A 20,724-nucleotide genomic window follows, 5' to 3' on the forward strand; every position below is an offset into this window, starting at 1 on the left:
AACTTTAAAGTGTCTTTTTCAAAATCTGTGTGGGGAAATTATGTGAGATTGTACTGAGACTTCCTACCCTGCAGAAAGACACCACTTTGATCCACAAAGTGAGATACACGTACCTATAATGCACACTTTATGGCTCAATACCCTTGAAGCAAAAATCTGTTCCAGCAAAGTGCACGGGGTCCAACAGTTCTGTACCACAGAATTGTGTAATTACCAAAGTTAGGCCTTAGAATGATGCCCACAAGTGTGAACACTTTTTAAATGCAAAGTTAAAATTAATTTCAATAAATATGAAAACAAAACACCTTTAAAAGTCATGACAAGGTGAAAGGATCGAAAGACGGTGCACTCAGTATAATAACTATTATGAAACCATAACATTATTTGCATGCATGTTTCCTTCACTCAAATCACAGTTGAGTAAGACCACAAGAATGCTAACGCAGGAATCAGTCACAGTGTGCTTAATGGACAGTACATTTTCCAAAATGTCAAATTAACCCCTTTATTTTATTTACAAAAGATAACAAACTGAGCAGGACAAGTTGAGGCAATAAAGACGATGAGCGAAGGTGAGTTAAAATTACAGCTATATCACTGTTTTTATTCCGCAGAATCATTTGCAGAAGTAGTCCTTGATGGTTTTTTTGGATGGGCTTTCGGTTACATTTCCTTCGTGAGTAGAAGCAGTTCCTGTTTCAGCATCATCCCATGCATCGACGGCCTGAAGGAGGACGGCCTCATTCTCATCATCTTCTTCCTCTGTGAACGACCTCTGGAACATCTCCGTGATGGTCTTCTGCTGCGGGTCCTGAAACATTAACAATGGGGGGGGGGGGATGCGTGATCAAATACAGTGACCCCCAATGCACTCCGTGACTCATTTCACAGGTTTAGACCGCCTTCCCAGGCTGACAGAGATTTACGCGGGAGGACGGGGCGGCTGGCCTACCCTGCAGGAGAAGTTGGCGCATTCTGCGTTTTCCGAGAGGTTGGATTCAGAGAGCCCGGCCTGTTCCAGCACATTCATCTTCTCCTGGATCATGGGCCTGCATTTCAGCAAGGAAGCGGGTGCCAGGAATGAGCGCCAAGACCACAGTCGCCTCTCCGCGAGACGCTGAAAAGCGCTAGAAATACATGGCCTCGCGCGGCCTGGTCTATTATGCGGACGGACGAGCCGGGCGGCTAATTACCAAAGGTAGTCGTCGGCGGTGCCTTTGGCCACCAGGTAGTGGATGTCCACGTTGCTGGTCTGTCCGATGCGGTGCACCCTGTCCTCCGCCTGGATTAGCACCTGGACGACAGGAAGCCGCCATATTGAGACCACATACATACGCGACAGACTTACGCGACTCACAGACATGCACGTTTGGTGCGCTCCTGCAGTTGCCCTTGACCAAGGCACTGGCCTCAGAACTGGAGTTGGTCCCTGGGCGCAGAACAGAGAGGCAGCTGCCCACTGCTCCTAAGTAACTAGGATGGGTCAAATGCAGAGGACAAATTACCCCACGGGGTTCAATAAAAGTATATCTTATCCATCTTATCTTATCTTATCTTATCTTACGGCAGGAAGTGCCGGGAAGGCGGCCTCACCCCAGGGTTCCAGAAGAGCTCGGCGAAGACCACCAGGTCGGCGGAGTGGAGCGTCAGGCCCATGTTGGCCGCCGTGATGGAGAGCACCGCCACGCAGCTCTTCTCCGAGAACTGGAACTTGTTGCACAGCGACTGTCGCTCCGCCGAGGGCGTGGCCCCGTCAATGCGTATGTAGCTGATCCCCTGAGGAAAGCGCATCAGAAGAGACAACGACAATGGAGGCAATGGGTGAGAATTCTTCCCATCAAAAAGAACAGAGCTGCAGGTGAAAGGAGGCCTGTTTGTGGCTCTCCAAGGGTTGCTCACCTTCTCCCCCAGCTCTTTGACCACGTGGTCCAGGACCAGCTTGTGATGAGCGAACACGAGGAACTTCTCACGCCCACATTCCAGCAGGTCCACGATGTACTCGCTGAAGAAAGAGGTCACAGGAGAGATCATAAATTGACGCACAAGTGTACCTCTAAAAAAAAGTTTTCTCCAACAACACAGCCTAACTGGGGAGTCATAAAGTTCATGTCTGAGAAATAAGGCCTACTTATAGGGATGCAAACACTTTAAGGTTGAAAAGGTGACATGGCAGTTGAGAGGGCTGGGGTCTACTTAATGGTTAGCTAGCTATGATGTTAATAATACTTTAAAGGGATATTTCACTTTGGTATAACACAAGTAATTGTGTGGAGCTTACCCCATTGTATTTGCATAGTGCAAATTACTAGCAACACTAGCTGTACAGTGTATTTTCCATTTTTTTTAATTTGGTAAGGTACATAATGAATAGTGACGTCCAACAGGAGGTAGTGACCTTACCTACCCTATCCAAGCCCATGTTTTTACCATTTGGCATCCTTGAATACATTTCTGATACAACAATATCTCCACACACAATCACCACAGGTCACTGAAGGTTTTTCAGATTTCTGTACATTTCAATTTAAGGGTTAGTCAATATTTTGGGGATGGACTCACTTGATTGCACAGACTATCCAAGCCCATGCACAAAATGGCTATTTTTACCATTTGGCATCCATGAATAAATTTCCGATAGGAGGATATCTCCACACACAATCACCACATGTCACTGAAGGTTTTTCAAATTTCTGTACATTTCACTTCATGGGTTAGTGAATATTTTGGGGAAGGACTCACTTGATTGCACGGACCTTGGCCTCGGCGGTGTGGTTAAAGAAGACCAGGAGCGCTTCTTTCTCCTGCATCTTCTGAAAATTAAACAGACAGACAAGCTGACATCCACAGTGTGAAAACAAAAAAGGACAAATAACTTTTCCCAAGCTTATCAGACTGTTCAAACTGACAGTGTGTTATCAGACAACTCCATAAAATATTTTTCACCATATGCAGTCAAAAGCTGAATTTACTCAGATTCCTACAAGAGCATGCTAATGATTACTAATGAGCAAATACATATATATAGCACATCCTTCCATGTAATTACCAGTAAGTGCCACCTCAATCATTCCCCCTAATTAAACTTAATCAGATGCGAGCTGATTTTACATTAAATCATGCTTTTAGGTTGCAGCAGTGTTAGTGAATCAGGACTGAGGGGAATATAAACTGGGGATATAGACCAGTTGTACCAGAATGTGGATCAGTTAAACGGGTAAATAGGTAAGTGATCCCCACTGTATAAATGTGGATCAGTTAAACAGGTAAATAGGTAAGCGATCACAGCTGTAGAAATGAGGATCTGTTAAACAGGTAAATAGGTAAGCGATCACAGCTGTAGAAATGAGGATCTGTTAGACAGGTAAACAGGTGCGAGATCCTGGCTGTAGAAGACTTTGATCTGGAGGTGTGTGACCACAGCTGTACAGGCAGTGAGGAAAGAGATCATTGCAGTGCACTAAACCTCCAGCAACCTTCAATACAATAATGAGTCCATTCTCCATGCTGACTGTCAATGATTTCATTTTCAAGGAAAATTTCACTTTTTCACTCAGCTTCACTACCAGTGCAACGCAGAATTAACGGCTTAGCAGTGGCGACGTGGTCCACTGCTAGCTCCACAGGCCAGAGTGCTGCTGTGTTACGCTGGTGATCCTTTAGACTTGAGGGATGGCTGTGCTGTAGGCTTACCTGCCAGCACAAGGCAGTGGGAACAGCATCGTAAATTTCCGGCTGGGCCGAGGGTCCGCCCCTCCACCCCAGCAGGATTCTGGTCCGTCTATAAGGACGGCACGCCCTCACGAGGAGAGGAAGAGGAGAGGAAGCGACGCAACAGCGGGGACTAGAGGGAGGAGAGGAGGCGGTGCCAGCAGCCAAAGGCTTGAGGACCGTCCCTGGCACCGGACCGTGCTTCTCAGGTGAAATCCGAAGAGCGCTTCGTCACTGTCGCCAGGGTGAATTAGTTACGCCCACACGCAGGCAAATGACTCTCATCCTGTCCATGTCACTTCATGTAACATCCCCAGGCCTTCAGCTCACAGAGTGAGACTAGTGTGAGGCCGGTCAGGAGACAGGGACCCTCCTGAGATAACTGCTCACACTACAGACACACCTGACAGGTGTTCAGAACTGACCGCAGCAAAACCTGCCACAACAATCTGCAAAAATGGTTCAGCAAGACTTCACTACTAATCATGCAGTCCAATAAGAAAGTAAGAAACACCTGAACTCCAGTGGTGATGCACTTACTCTGTTATGTAACCTCAAAACAATGACCAAATGACGTGTACAGAGAAATGGTTAATTTCAAAGAATAATAAAAAGCTAAAACTTGCAACAAGGACTTACAATATGAACATTTAAACAGATATGGAACCAGTGATATTCACTCTAGCCCTTGGAGAACGACATGGCCTGCAGGTCTGTCAGTACTTATTTGGTTTATAAAAGCTGTGGATTACACAGTTAGCCCAACACACCTGGCTTCTTCAGTTTAGCTTGACCGCCTATTTTAAGGTGAAGTAATAATAGCTGGTAATTAGAAAGTGGCTCTATGCAACTGCTGCATAATTAAAAAAAGGAACCCTCTTCTCTCAAAATAAACTCCGGACACTGGAAGAAAAAGGAATAAGGGACGAACCTTGAAACCACCGATTCAAGAGGGTTAATGGTGCCTCATTTGCTATCACACTTACACCGAGTTGAGGTTTCTCGCTGAGGTCACAACCTGTGCATTATCTCTGTATTAACAGGTTGTGACCTTATAGTGTGGACAAGCTATTAAAGTCAGCGTTTATATCGTCTGCTTGGATTAACATATATTATTTTAAAAGATAGCTACAACACTCCCCGGCACCGTCTAATCCAGGGTAAACCACGAAAACGAGTAATTAACCTAACATGCCATGAGAAGCTGTGCTAAATCAAACTGAAACACCCTGATTATTTGCGAGTGACTCTGGGGAAACCAAAGAAACCAGAGCAAAGAATGGTAGCAAGAGAAGCCTAAAATGTTACATTGCTCAGCACAGAAAAGGTTAGCATGGGAGCTGCAGGCGGATAATTCAGCAATAGGACTTCACGGCACACTAAAATCAGTAAAAACCACATTAAGCAAAGTGCTTCATTAATGGTTGAACAAGTTCAATGAGGTGGGGAATATCGCAGTGAAGAGTAAATTGATTTACTTGGTTCACCTCTGTCTAACTACATATGGTGGAAAATATTTAGCCAGAGCAATCACCCAGAGAGGGGGTGTTTCAATTGAGAGGGATGAGATAGAATGTGACGATGATACGACAGAGACTGTAACAGTGATAGGGAACGGAACAGTGGTAGAGTATGTGACATGATATGAGATGTGATATGAGACAGAATGTGACGCTATAATGAACATAATAATGATGAATGTGATGGGGGCTATGATAAAGCATGCGACACTGATACTGACACTAACATTGTGAGAATGTGGCAGCGATAACGAATATGACAGTGATATGATAAATAATGAGACAGTAATAATGAATATGACAGTGATATGATAAATAATGAGACAGTAATAATGAATATGACAGTGATATGATAAATAATGTGACAGTAATAATGAATATGACAGTGATATGATAATGTATGTGACAGTAATAATGAATATGACAGTGATATGATAAATAATGTGACAGTAATAATGAATATGACAGTGATACGATATAGCATGTGGCAGTGATAATGGATGCGACAGTGACACGATAAGGCATGCGCCAGTCACAACGAATGTAACAGCAGCACAATGTGCAACAGTGATAATGAAAGTGACATTGAGGCGACAGAGATTGTTAGAGCGATAATGAAAGTAATAATCAGGTAAATTATCCAACCCGTGACAGCAGTAGAGAACATCAGAGTGGCATCGCATGCCTGTGCATAGACCCCCATCTCTTCCCTTCTCCCCCCCATGTCCAAACACACAAAGCTCAACGGTTCGTTTCCCGACCGGGCTACCCACGTTTCGGTGGCCCTGGGCCAGGTCCTTGGCCGCGGCGTTCAGGGCGGCCTTGGCGCGGGCGGTGATGCCGTCCGTCGTCACGGTGACCACCTTGCGCTGCTTGGCGGGGAGCTGGGAGAGGACTTCGCTCTTGAGTCGGCGGAGCATGAGGGACTCCTCCAGCAGGAGCCTGAGCTCAGTGAGGTTGGAGGAGCCCGAGTAATCCCAGCCCCACGGCAACTGCAGGGAGAGAGACCGGGAGAGGGCTAGAGCAATGCAGATATGGAGAGAGACCAGGAGAGGGTTAGAGCAATGCAGATATGGAGAGAGACCAGGAGAGGGTTAGAGCAATGCAGATATGGAGAGAGACCAGGAGAGGGTTAGAGCAATGCAGATATGGAGAGAGACCAGGAGAGAGACCTGGGGTGAGAGAGACCAGGAGAGGGTTAGAGTAATGCAGATATGGAGAGAGACCGACCGGGAGAGGGCTAGAGCAATGCAGATATGGAGAGAGACCGGGAGAGGGTTAGAGCAATGCAGATATGGAGAGAGACCAGGAGAGGGCTAGAGTAATGCAGATATGGAGAGAGACTGGGAGAGATACCAGGAGAGAGTTAGAGTAATGCAGATATGGAGAGAGACTGGGAGAGATACCAGGAGAGAGTTAGAGTAATGCACATATGGAGAGAGACCAGGAGAGGGCTAGAGCAATGAAGATATGGAGAGAGACTGGGAGAGGGCTACAGCAATGCAGATATGGAGAGAGACCAGGAGAGGGTTAGAGCAATGCAGATATGGAGAGAGACCAGAGAGGTTAGAGCAATGCGATATGGAGAAGACAGAGAGGTAGAGAATGCCGTATGAAGACAGGAGAGGGTTAGAGCAATGCAGATATGGAGAGAGACCAGGAGAGGGTTAGAGCAATGCAGATATGGAGGGGAGAGACCAGGAGAGAGATAAGGAGGGAGAGAGCCCAGGAAGAGTTAGAAGGTTGTAAATATGGAAGGACGAGAGACCAGGAGGGAGAGAGAGACCTAGAGGGAGTCAGATTTGCACACATACACACGCATGCACGCACAAACTGGTATACACAGAAGAGACAGATGGAGGGAAAGACAAAGACACAGAGATCGATGAAGTGATGGAGGGAGTGACGCACATGCAGAGCGGGTGCCAACAGATGGAAAGACAGAGGCAGATGAGGGCAAATCAGAGAGGCTTTCAGAGAACCACACTTTCACAAATAACACTGGCAGTCAGTCACAGCGTGGAAAATCACAGGACTGATTCCCAGCTAGAATCTACAGGTCTACATGCTCCTAGGGAGGGCTGACGTACTCTAGACCTTCTCTTACAACACAAATGCTACAGTGCAAAGCAGGTAAAAGCCTTTTGTCTTTAGTCACGCAAGTCGGACCTTGAAAAAAAAATCCCTATTATTCCATTCGACAGCAAAGCACATTACAGATGTATCATAAATCAGCGGTCTCTTACAAAGCGTATGATACATCTGTAATGCGCGCTGCTTTCACATGGAATAATTGGGATTTCTTAAATTAGCGGTCTCTTACAAAGCTGAAGAAATCCCAATTATTCCATCTGAAAGCAGCGCGCATTCCAGACGTATCATAAGCTCTGTAACAGGCCGCTAATTAATGAGCGACTGCAGAGCTGCACTGGATCCAGCTCTCACTGCTATTGTTGCTAATTGGCAAGATGAACCTCCCAGCTGCCCACCCAGAAGCAGTGGGTCCGTTTTCCAAATCTGAGATATTATTACTTACTGTAAGAGCACATTTATTTCTCCCCTATTATCAAAGAGCCAGACTTTCTGTAGGTGAGTCTCCAAAACGATACGTCCACATCCTAATATATATATATACACACAGTGTGTATATATAATTTAACCAAGAAGTCCTTTGAGATAAAAATAAAAAAATCTTTCTTTCGAGGGACACCTGGCCAAGATGGCAGCCACAAAGGGAAAATACAACACAAAAGTAGCTGCACAATTCACAGGGGCTTAGTTAAAACAATTAAAATTGTCACAAAAGGGCCAGGCTCCTGGGTAATGAATTCATGCAACGGAATGAGCGCGTCTCATTTAAAAGAGCCCTCAATGTCATTTCGAATCCATGATGTTAAGTTAAAAAAAATGCTGTTTTCCGAAGTTCTGAGACTGCTACAGGAGCTTTGAAGAGAAGCTCAGACAAGAGCATGAAATGTAAGGCCATTCATTAAAGAAGGCAACTTAAATACAATAGCTGTCCACCTAAAATGGTTTCATACACGCACGTACCAATGGTGCTGCCTACAGCCGCATACGGAGGACCAGCCTACATGGTTTTGCAGGTGAAATATGCATGATGTGTGAGTGATATTGAACTTTGATATCATAAATTGAACCTGCAGCAAGGGTGATACAGTGACTCAGGCATGCTTAGCACTGCAGATGCAGTATGCGTGCAGCACGTCCTCATAGCGTAGGCTGGATCATCCATAGGCCGGACCATTTTTTTCCCCCATCAAAAGAAAAACAAAGCTTGTTCCTAAAATAAAGGCCTGGTTTTACTTCCAACTTCTTGACAACATTTTTCAATCGATTCCGTTTAGGATTAGGATGGTCTCGCAAACGCATCCGCCCACTGGAGACCAGGGAGAGGATCTGCGCCGCCAAAATAAACATCTACCCCCACCTCAGGGCCTCTCATCCAAGCAAACGTCCAGCTGTCCAACTCTGCAACAGTAAAAGGGCTTCAAGTTCCCACCCATTCATTCAACTGAATCCATGTTTCGCTGATGTTCAGATGGCTCACAACCCAAATTTTTTAAAATGCAGAACAGAAAACTGCATGCTTTGAGTGGCTGTAGGCAGTACTTCTCAGTAGATTCTCAGTGGTTTCCTCACAACTTTCTCTCAGTTAAAGCTAACTGGAACATGAAAGTACATTTTTTTCAAATCAATAAGAAAATGGACCCAAGGGGAAGTACTGAATTGTAACTACCAAGTGAACAGTAGAACAAAAAGCCACACAGGACTGATACAGTAATGCATGGTCCATGAGTCTAAGAAACTGCTTTTATGTTTCCCAAAAGAGCAACACTTGATGCCTTTAAAATGTCTAAAAATGTCTATAAACCAGAACACCAGGTGTGCAGGCTGAGTATGGTTCTGGCATTCATATGGAAGCAAGAGAAGAAGGTGAAGGTGTCTAAGCCACCCAATGCCAAATATTACTTAGTAACTTGGTTTTATGTTAAACATCCCAACATTATCCAACATTAAGTGAGTTGCACTCAAGGCCAAAGGTCAAGGGACACAATCACAAAACGTGTACGATCACATTTGATCGTAAACTGTGTGTAAGAACGTTTCCAATCACATTTCGGCATTCATCATCTTTTTCTTATCTGTATTTGTTCATGGCTGTTTCCTCAAGCAAATCACATGAACAAGATTGCGCATCAAATTTACAAACAGCCAGCATTCATCATCTCATACACCTGGGATACAAAAACAAAGGTCTGCACATGAATCTCATATGGTTTTTTTGTAGGAACATTTTTAAGAACAAAAGTAAGAATAATTGAAGATAAGTTTTGTGAATGAGGCCCGATGAGAGAAAATGTAAGGCTATGAAAGCCAGGTTTTTTACTGCAATATTTAATATGCACCATGTCAATTTTTATGACCCCTCTCTTAATATTGGATCAAATTCTAAAAACATTAAAAACCACATGGACTATCCAATGGGAGGTTTCTACACAATTACTGAAACAATCGCATTTAGCGTGTGCTGTACACGCTAACCGATCCTGACTGGGCCACAGATGAGGCTCGAAGGAGATCAGACGTTCAGCTGCTAACCTACGAAACCTTAACTGAACCCCTCCCACACACACACACACACACACACACACACACACACACACACACGAGCGAGCGAGAGAGCGAAGCAGGACGGGGCGGGGCGAGCACTTGCCTGCCTGGCGTCGCAGTAGCGGGACCCGAACTCGTGGAACCTCGGGAAGAAGCCAGGCCTGATGGCCAGGATCTGGGTGTAGAGCTCCGAGGGGCGGGACATGGCGGGCGTCCCGGACAGCAGGATCACTCTCTTAGCGGCCTGGGAGGGGAACCGGGACCCCGACGCACCGGATCAGAGCGGCGCTCAACACGAAACGCGCTCAGCGGCCCTTCTCAACCCCTGAACGAGCACAGCCCGTACTACAGGTACATCTCAAACGAGCGCCTGACTGAGCTGTAATCTTTAAGACGCTGAATTTACTAAAGGTCAGGCAGCCTGCAGCAGCACACACTTTGTGATGACATTCACGAAACGTGTGCAGTTTTATATTTGTGCAGTACATCACAGAAATTAGGGTGTTTTTTCCACACTGTGCCTCAGCATTCATCCGTAATGTTCGTAACTGCGGATATTATGACAGAGAGGTTGAGGGTTTCATAAAATCAGAACCCAGTGAAGACTAGTGAGATTCATTAAAACTTCTAACAAATACTTGTGTCTGTTTCTTGTTAACAATGCTTGGAAAACCAGATGCTAACTGCATGAGTCAGCCGTCAAAGTGCAGCTGTAATAATTCCACTGAGGAGTACGGGTGCGCCACTGGTTGCACAAACAGTTTGTCTGTTGCCAAGCTGTATTAAGTACTACTGTGTTTACTGGCATTTGAATATACACTTTGCTAAATTAAAAAGGGCTGCACCAAGTAGCGCAACTAAAATGTAAGACTGTATTAACTAAAAAAAACCTGTGCTGCAACAGCAAATGAGGTGAAGCTAGTGAGATTCCTCTTCAGAAGCAAGTATCTAAACATCTATTTCAAACCGATATTCATCTGAGCAGTTGAAATAATCATAAAACGTGCAATTTGGTTTTTTTTTTTAACACCAGCTCCATATACCCAGGCCTCAAACCTGTAAACCCATGAGTTATTAGCAGCTAGCCATATCTAAATTGTCAGATTGTGGAGGTCTTCATTAACATAACCGCATACTGGAAATACGCCAAGACCTGAGAAAAACAACACGTGCAAATGTGCACAAGACGTGCGGTAGTTTACACCTTCTGATGCCTTTCGGTAAACCCCCCCCAGCGACAGGCACGTTTCCCATAATGCCTCGGGTCCAGGGCGCAGAGGGGCCGACGGTACCTTAAGCAAGGGCAGCGCAGCCTTGCAGCGAGCCGTCTTCATGTTCTTCAGGAAGTGGGACTCGTCCTAAAACCAGAAAGCGGGAGAAATTAAATTAAATGAAATGAAACGAACGGAAGCCCTTCGTTTCCGTCGGTGACGCGAGCAGACCGGACGGCCGCGCGGTGGCATTTTACCGACTTCGGGAACGCCGCGCGACGCAGGAGACGCCCGGCCCCTCAGGCGCTCGGCCCCTCGAACAGGAGCGTTTCCGCACGCCGTCCCCGCTGACATTTAACAGCCATCTCATTCGGTGAAACAGAACGACGAGGACACGCAAAAACACACCCTTATCCTGACGAACTGCGGGGACGTGACGATGCGTCTGTCCGGATGGACACGCCGGTTCAAAGGGCAACGCTCCGATCCAATCGATACAACGAGCAGAAATTGATCCATACTGTTATGTACCATAGCAAAATATTTATTTAAATGTCCATAAACGTATGGCAGTTTGCTCTCGAGCAGCACTTTCAACATCACTGTTTACGTTTCCGACTCGACCACATTTTAAAAGGATTTTGTTAGATGGATCATATATATATATTGCTTGTTACTATGCTGGATCGTTTTTGGACCGTACCCTAGCAAAATTTGCGATATTGCCAAATATCGAACCGCCAGCCTGAAGAATTGCAGTCGTATCCTATCGTGGGGAAGCCTGAGGTTTACACCCGTAATAAACTGCCAGCACAACCTCGCAACACTCCCTCTTAAAATAAACTGCCTTATAAGGACATTTTTAATGCTGAGACCAACCTGGAAAACAGAGCAAAGCTAAAAATGAATGTGCTTTTGCATTCTGTGGCGAATGCTGATAGTGGACACACGATATGGGCACTCACCATGATGAGCACGTTGAAAGGGTCTGTGGGCTGCTGCTTGTCCATTTTGCTCAGAAGGTCGTAGCTGACGATGTTGACCCGGCCTGACCGCAGGTTGTCCTTCCCCTTCACGACCACGTTGATGCTGTCCGCACTCAAAGAGGGGAGCCATCGCTGAAACGCCTTGGGGGGGGGGGGGGGGGAGGGGGGGGGGTGGGGGATGGGGGGAAGGCACATCTGGGTCAGGACTAGCAGCAGCGAGAAAAGATCCCCAGCAGCACAGACACACAAACTCACAGACCTTCCCTGGTATAAGAAGTGCAACCCCAACAGCAGGAACAAACACAAATTCACAGACCTCCCCGGGTATAAGAAGTGAACCCCTGCAGCACGGACACACAAACTCACAGACACCCGTGGTTAAAACCAACCGCAGCAAGACACAAAACCCAGACTCCTTCGGTAAAAGTAGGAAACTAGAGCCAACTACACACTATTTTCATCAGAGATGAATGCAAAACTTCCTTTGTTGGAAGGAACAGAACTGTGAAAAGAAGTAATTATTTTTTGAGCTTGCAGAGAAACTGCAAAACAAATTTGCATTCAAATTTTTGGAAATGTGTTATGGTTTTCTGAAAGGATTTCAGTGAGTTTGTAAATTACCTAAAATGGTTTTAAAAAAACCCTAAGAAACGCACATTATTTTGCTAAATGTTTCCCTACAGCATCTTAGAAAGAAGAGATATTTTTTATTTGATAACTGTGTTTTCTTTCAAAAGTATAAAATCACACTCGTTGTCTATAATCTTAAACATTAAACCTTATTACGTTCTATCTTGCCTGTCGGTCTACATTTTAAAAAACATGTGAAAACAACCTCATGAACACTCGGACAGATCTGGGCCAGCATCTGCATGTTTATTTGTGCTCAAAAGCAATTTAACCCAGATCCTTGGATGGATACACAGTTCAGTGGGTACAGTTAAGAGGATGTTTACTGTAAAGCTCCAAGGAAACAACTCATACGCTGGCCAAATATTTTCTTTAGTGATTGTCATCCATTTTAAGAGATCATTTAGGGGCTGAGCTGCTTTGTTGTTTGGCCGATTCAATCACGCCAGATAACAGACATGAAGACGGGGGCCGCTGCGGACCGCTAAAGCTGCGCTACGGGTACAAATGCGCCGAATCATTGATTTGAGTGAACGTTAGTTGAGAAACATTGTGGCAAAAAAAGCAGTCATTTTAAGCACATTGATCTGGGTCTGCGCTGCTGCTTCGGGCTGCAGACGCCGCCATTTTTAATTGAACGGGCCTCTCTGGAGACGAGGGGCTCGGGGCACACGATTTAATACCGTTGTGTTCTTTTGTGAAAATAAATTACCTGCAGGAGTGCCCCAGAGCCACAGGGAGATAGAGCGCTTTACAAAAAAAAAAAAACCTTCTCAAATACCGCAGACCGCCAAATTCTTCTGTCAACTCCCCGCGAGGAAAAAAACCCATTTTCCCGCCTGGGAACAGAGCTGAAATTGGTCGGAGCGTTAAGGTTGCCGCGGCACCGATATAATTAGAGGAAACGGGCGAAATGGCCCAGTTCAGCCATATAAAAGTGAAGGATAATCACGCTCTGAGCGCTAGGTTCAAGGGGTGCTTCCTGTGTCGTCCCCTACACCGCTACGCTCTCGCGGAACAAACGAGTCCGTTTCACGCAGCTCTAAGTAACACACACGCCGAGCCGAGGAACGAGAGGCCAAGCGGAGAGTACCTCAGCCCAAGTGAAGCGGACGGAGGAGGGCGTCACCACCAGCAGGGGCCACTCCTTCCTGTAGAAGGCAGCGATGCAGATGGCCTGTATGGTCTTCCCCAGGCCCATGTCATCGGCCAGGAGGAGCCGGCCATCCCTGGACACTGCAAAGCTGGAGAGACGGACACGTACACATGCACGCGTGCAGGTACACACACACACACAAGTACACACATAACAAACGCGCACACAAACGAATACACACATAACAATTGCACGCAAGCACATACAAACACACATGCGCGCACACACACACACAAACACACACAAATGGATACAAGCGCACGTACACACACACGACAAACAACAACACACACACACACACACACACACGCACGCACGCACACACACTGAAATAAACAGGAACCCAGCTCCAATGCTGTAAATTCTCACAGAGCCAGCCAGATAGAAATCATGTAAAACAAAGGCTTTATAGAGAGAGTAAACAAACCAATTCATCATTGCATAGGAAAGAATTCATGTTTTTAAACTCCAATATACAATCTATTATCTGCTAATCGGTGTAGAGCCACCTGGATGAAAATACATGCATAATGAGCACAAGGCACTGTGAGTTATGAACCCTGGGTGAACGGAGTGGATTTAGTGGTACCTTAGCTTGTGTAATTTACTTTGAACTAGGTACCTTGCCAACAATTACTTTACAAATCCTATTAGTGCAACTGAAGAGTGAAGTAATGGCACTCCTTTAATGAAAACAAATCTCTTTAATCCAGTCTTTGACTTCTTTATAGTATTCTGTTACTTAAGATTAGCAATCAACTAAATGCACTGTAACGAATATGCTAGCCAGCTTGCTACTCAAGACTTTAGTATACATGGCAACATGCTAACAAGCTACTTGTAAGGGTAGTATTAGACATAGTAAAATGATTGATGAATTGAATGAATTGAGTTATAACAGCAATTCTCTCAAATTGAATCTACTTCTACATCGTTATGCAGCGTAATTCTAAATACAATGGCGGCTCAGTAACATTCTTGTCAGAATATACAGAGATGAGTCAGTGCCACGGTTTCTCGGTCGTACAGGTGGGGCAGTCGGGGGCACCTACTTGACCCCGTGACTCTGGAAGGGCATGAGGCTGCGCGTGAGGACGGGGTCCACGCTGGACAGGTCAGCCTCGGGGATCTCCGAAGGTCTGGACTGGCTTTCCTCGAACTGGGCGGAGAAGGCCTGGACCACAGCACGAGGGAGCGGCTCCACCTCCACCAGCGGGAGTCCAGTCAGGATGTCCACTGGAGGAGAGACGCGGCGATGAACGCACTCAGGCACGCACTCAGGCACGCACGCACACACACACAAGCAGGCAGCACTTGCATCATGTCATGAGATTACGGAAGGACATCCGTGACAGAATATTCCAGAACTTTCCCTTTCCGCCGTGCCTTAACTGACTTTCTGGTGCAAGAGCGGTGTTGTTTTCCTCCTGCTGAATTCCAGACCTTGGCAGGCTCTATGCCACAGTGCCATGTTGGCCTCACGTGGTGGTGTAAAAGCCAATAAAGTTTCTTTATATTTGCATTTCACCTCATGCAGACTCACTTGCACACAAAAATACACAAACACTCACAGAAAAGCACACATGCAAGCTCACACTTGCAAGAGCACAAGCTTGCATGCATGTATACACACAAGCATGCACACACACAAACACATACACAGACACAGCTATACTTACTTAACTTCTTGTAATCTTCCAACAGGAAGTTCCATTTTCTGGTCTTCATGTCTAATGCAAAACAGTGTTAGATGTGACCGTCTCAAAATAATTTTCTCTCGGTGAACAGTTTTTTTTTTTTTTTTTTTACTTTTGAATGCACTCCAAATAAAGAGGACAACGATTTATATATTCAATAAAGCGCGGGGTGATCAGACGGTGAGATTGTGAGAAGATTACCAGGTAGGGAATTTGGCAAGAATGCCAAGAAACCTCCTACTCTCTGCGACAACAGTCAGGGGATCTTTAATGACCACAGTGAGTCAGGACCTCGCTTTAACATCTGAAAGATGTTATCTCCTATCTATCCACGCAGCGCAGTATCAGTTTCATCATTGGTCCAGAAGGAAAAATCCACCAGACAGAAGTACATTAACAGGCAGTATGGCTGCCGGTTTTAAGGCAGAGCTTATTAAACCGTCACATACTCAGTAAAAAATGATGAATTCATCCAATTAATGGAAAAAACAGCTTAAATCAACAGCATCCAAAATCTGTTCACTTTCTCTATTCTGACTTCCAGAATACAAATGTAGGAAGCAAACTTTCCTAAAACTTAAATAAGCACTTCCCTGAGGCTGTAGTCAAACTTTGGTAATATACTCGTTTGGACAGAGCGACTTGGGGCGAAAACCAGACGCGGCCTCACCGTAGTTTTTGGACGGCATCTGCTTGAAGGCGGCGATGACGTCCACGTGGTAGCCCACGTCCACCTCGAAGCGCGAGCGGGTAAGCAGGGCGCAGGAGCCCTGCACGACCGCGCCCGGTTTCTTCCAGCCCTGGCACAGCCGCAACAGCGCGCCCAGCGCCGCGCCGTCCCGGCACCGCCGGGTCGCCGCCGGCACGTCCAGGCCCTCCGTCCCCTCCAGAGGCTGAAGGGAGACGGACGCGATGCCCGCCGCCTCTTCCACTGGCCAACAGAGGACACCGGATTAGCCGGCCGAACCCCGCCCTCACACCAGTCATCCGTTTAGAACACAGCCAGTAAACCTCACCGGACGTTTTAACCCGACCAATCAAATGGCGCACTGTACAACAACGCAGCCCACACTGTAAGCGATCTAACGGAAGTCTTAAAGGGGAACTTGAACTGGTTCATTTAGCATGAAACTGATCAAGTAATTGAAAATTTAACCAAGGAAAGGGTTTTATTTGGCCAACCAATGAATTGTCAGCTTATTTATAAATCCTTAGCCTATCGAGCCAAACATCTACCGTGGGTTTTTATTTTTCCCATAAATCTGAAAAAGGTGCCTTACAATGTATTATACATGAGTGAAAATATCTATGAAAGAGCGTGAGTGAATCAGCCTTATTACTAGTACCATGCAGATGGTTGTAACGTACTTAACCGATGGTAGTCTTCCAGGCTGAAGTTCCACATCTTTGTTGCAGGGTCTGTTGAATAACAGGAGAAGCACTTCAGAATTTGGAAACGCATCCATTTTGGAATTCAACGGCACAAATATAAACTTGTATGTTCTGAAGTATCTTTTCCTTTATCTGGTTTTCTGACAAAAAACATTCACATGCACATTCATTAAAAAATACATTACACTGCTGATCAAAGTCAGAGAGTAAGCACATGATGGGGAATGCTGAAGCTGTGGTACATTAGCACTGGGGTTTAACTGATCTGGGGTCTCCAACATCAATTAAGTAGCAAACCAAGAAAAGAGCAAAACTGCTGAAGCATATATCCAAAGCATAGGAAGAGACGAGGCAAGCCGAGCCTCCTCTAAAAATGACTGAAAAAAGCTGTTTATTTAAATGTTCCTTTAGTTTCCTTTTACATAATTAAAAATGTGAAAATGCAAACCACACTTCATGCAGTTACTGCTGTCACTTTTACTTTGAAATACTAGGCGAAACAGCGGCAAATTCAATTAAATTAAACTCGATTAAATCTGAGTGTTCTCCATCTCCATAATTTTGACAGAGCACGTCAAAGTCTTGAAAATCGAAAGAGCACAGGCAGTGTGAATGCATTATTAAATGTACTGGACAGAATATGGATTGAGCATGCAAGAGATGAATGCTCTCATCTCCAAGTGGAAAAGCATAATGAACTGCTGAGGAAAAATGAGGGCAGTTTTGAAACATTTGATCAATACGACCTCCTCGCCAGGGAGGCATGAATTGGCTTTCAATGCCACCAGTAGGTCAAAGACTCTGACAATTAGAGATAATTATAATGTATTAATAAGTTGCTGCTTAACAATACCCTCCAATCCTCCCACCAACTGGCCTCCTCAGTATCACAACCAAATGTCCACCTGCAATACACACACAGACATACACACTTGCTGAAACAAAACCTCTCCCACTGCAAACTTTACAACGACTTAAATACTACCTCTGTGCAACCAACACAAAAAGGCAGTGAAGCTGTCTGCACCATAGTTTACCATAGTTCTTGGACGGAATGCTCTTGAACACTGCGATGAGCTCTGTGTGGTAGCCCACCTCCACTCTGAAGCGGTCAGATGAGTGAGACAGGCACTTTCCTCTCACGGATATAGCTGGCTTCTTTGCCGCCACGACACTGGTGGAGGCAACGGGGGAAGGTGGCATTTTCTGTGGGACCCGGTCAGATATAGATCTTGGCCCGTAGAAAGTGCCAGCACTGGCCGGGGCTGCACTCACTGGGGCTACGTAAGACTTTGGTTCTGGGGGTTTAAAACCGGAGAAGTTCACAGAGTGGGAATTTATTCCTTTGGCAGTAATCTGTGCCACAGGTAGAGGGAGCGGATCTATCATTTTTGTCTGAAAAAGAGATAAGAGAATGGGGTAACACAATCATTTTTTCTCAGATAATGGGGTAACAATATCACTCTCTGCACAGAAAGCCCACGAATGTGATACACAACAGGCCTAGGCTTGCTGGGTCCTTTACCTGTTTTGGAGGAGAGGCGGTCAGTGTGCTTCCAGGTTTTTGCCATGACCCGGGCGACCGTTGACTGATCGTCCGATCTGAGCCCTGGGAAAAGTGTTTAGATGGGTAGGTGACCGTCTGCGGAGAGGGTCCTGGTCGTGGCGCGGCAGCAGTATGTGTTGAGATAAAATGAGAGTGGGCACGGGAGGTGATGTTTTGAGGGGCGGTGGTATTATGGTGGCACGACCCAGGTTCTTGTTGTGCGAGCCGCTCAGCCCTCCTTGCTAAAGCTCGCTGACGGTTTTCCTCAATCCGCCTCTGTTGTTCTGCAGTTAAAGAGCCTGACATTTCTGTCGTTAATGTTCCAAATTCAATGTTCGTTTATTTACTACCGATGTACAAACATCCTGATAAAATACAAAACGTAGCTAATTTGTCGCCAGTCAAAGCTAGCTACATGTACAATTTAAATGGTATCAATGTATTCGTCAATATTAGCTAAATTTTTTTATGTGATTAGCTCTAACATCAAATGCATATTGCACAAGCTGTAGTTTAGATACAGGCTATGTGAAGTTAGCGTTAGCGATCTAGCAAGCCGGTGTCAAGTGCCATCAGTTCACTATATCTGGACAAAATAAAATGGTTTAGTCCAACTAAAAACTCTTTAGTTCTAGGCAGCACAGCATGATATCTGCTAAAATGCTACTTTGTAGCTATCTGTCGTTACACGCCATCGAATTTCCGCCACAACCGATCAGAGAGGAAAGGGCGTGACACGAAAAAACACGTTTTGTACAATTTGATTGGCATTAGTGGCTGCCAATAGAACTACGGTATTCGATTTGAACAAACTTTATTCGTAACCACCAATTTTTGCTAAACTACCTGCCCCGCAGGCCTAAGATCAGCGTTGACGCATAGTATGTTCTCGTTTTGTGTGTACTTATTGCACTGATGAAAGCATTTAACTGAAACGTTTGCTATCTAATTCATGTTTTCTTCTGTATATAGTTATTTCTTCACCTGCGACCCTTTGGGTGGGAACCACTGTAATAAATTAGACTAATAACTAGTGGGTTTGTCCAAACCTTTTTTATTTAGTGTGCATCATGACCTTTTCTTATTATTACTACAGTTCGATTCTTAGTTGCAATTGTACTAAATATTTGCGTTCATAATGTTGCACTGAATATAGTAGGTGTATGTCATTATCTGCTCTGCATTCCCAGAAATGCAAGTTTAAAATTCAATTTTAAACCAGCCTGAACTGGTATAACCCAAACCTATGCTGAACCCCAGTTTAAGCCCTAAACCCTAATTGAAGCCATAGGTACCTTTCAAAACATCATAAAATTTATTTAAAATGGATTAAAAACAAGGCAAATATCATGAATACAATAATACAAATGCAAAATAAAAAATGTAATTTCCCTGAAAAAAATGTGTATTTATTATACATTTTGTATGGTCATAGGAACACATTCTACAAGAGAACATTTTTGGTTGATTCAAAATCACTAAAAAAACCCATGTTCTAACCTTTCTTCAAGCTGCTGAAGACAACCATAAACTTTCCTCAACCCTCAGACTTATCGTTTTCCTAACCCAAGCTCAACCCTAGTTTGAGTCCTAAACCGTAATTGAAGCCATAGGTACCATTGGAAATGTCAAAAACCCCATTTAAAATTGATGAAAAACAAAGTAAATATGAATACAGTTATACAAATGAAAAATCGGTGTTCTTGCCGGGACACCGATTTTGGGGGGAAAAAAATTGGGAGTGAAAACAAAATGTAAATATTGCAATATATTTACAATATATTACAATATATTTCCCATCATTGGCGTCACTAAACACCAACCCTAGTGACCCCACTGATGGGAAATATATTGTAATATTTACGATTACAGGTAAGAAGGATATATAAATGTTTTGACTCCCCTGACCTGTTGTTTTTATCTCTTTTGGGGGGTTCCAAGTTTTAATTAGGGGGCTAGACCCCCTCATAGGTACACATGCTATTAGAGACATTTTTTAGCTCATTCAAAATAATTTGCAAACCCATGTTCCAACCTTTCTTCAAGCTGCTAAACACAACCGTAAACTTGCCTCAACCCTCAGACTTACCGTTTTACCCTAACCCTAATTGAAGACATAGGTACCTTTGAAAATTTAAATTAATCTGTGCTTTCGACACTTCTTGCTGGTTTTAGCTGATCGACCAGCTGTTCACCAGCTGACCATCCTATAGTCAGTTAGTCTACCAGTTTGGCCACCAGCTTAA

The 20,724-nt window shown here is 44.9% G+C and overlaps 1 protein-coding gene across 1 annotated transcript; it reads right to left on the reverse strand.

Moving 5' to 3' along the window:
• Positions 1-491: 491 nt before the first annotated feature.
• smarcal1 (SWI/SNF related, matrix associated, actin dependent regulator of chromatin, subfamily a-like 1) lies at positions 492-19,204 on the reverse strand. Its single transcript, XM_064327534.1, has 17 exons — positions 18,458-19,204; positions 17,970-18,327; positions 16,909-16,959; positions 16,211-16,471; positions 15,523-15,573; positions 14,896-15,079; positions 13,781-13,931; positions 12,037-12,198; positions 11,153-11,218; positions 9,964-10,104; positions 6,002-6,220; positions 2,740-2,810; positions 1,900-2,002; positions 1,594-1,776; positions 1,194-1,294; positions 953-1,049; positions 492-811 (listed from the first exon to the last, which is right to left on the reverse strand). The coding sequence occupies exons 1-17, from the start codon at positions 18,782-18,784 to the stop codon at positions 617-619; spliced, it is 2,721 nt and encodes a 906-aa protein (XP_064183604.1). The 5' UTR covers positions 18,785-19,204; the 3' UTR covers positions 492-616.
• Positions 19,205-20,724: the final 1,520 nt, after the last annotated feature.

The sequence above is a fragment of the Anguilla rostrata genome, chromosome 3 (genome assembly GCF_018555375.3).
Source record: "Anguilla rostrata isolate EN2019 chromosome 3, ASM1855537v3, whole genome shotgun sequence".
Classification (NCBI taxonomy): domain Eukaryota; kingdom Metazoa; phylum Chordata; class Actinopteri; order Anguilliformes; family Anguillidae; genus Anguilla; species Anguilla rostrata.

Coding starts and splice junctions, on each gene's coding strand:
- smarcal1 (XM_064327534.1), bottom strand. CDS start 18,784: ATGTCAGGCTCTTTAACTGCAGAACAACAGAGGCGGATTGAGGAAAAC. Junction 16,960..17,969: donor CATTCCGTCCAAGAACTATG/GTAAACTATGGT, acceptor GTTATTCAACAG/ACCCTGCAACAAAGATGTGG. Junction 16,472..16,908: donor GGAAGACTACCATCGGTTAA/GTACGTTACAAC, acceptor TCTGTTGGCCAG/TGGAAGAGGCGGCGGGCATC.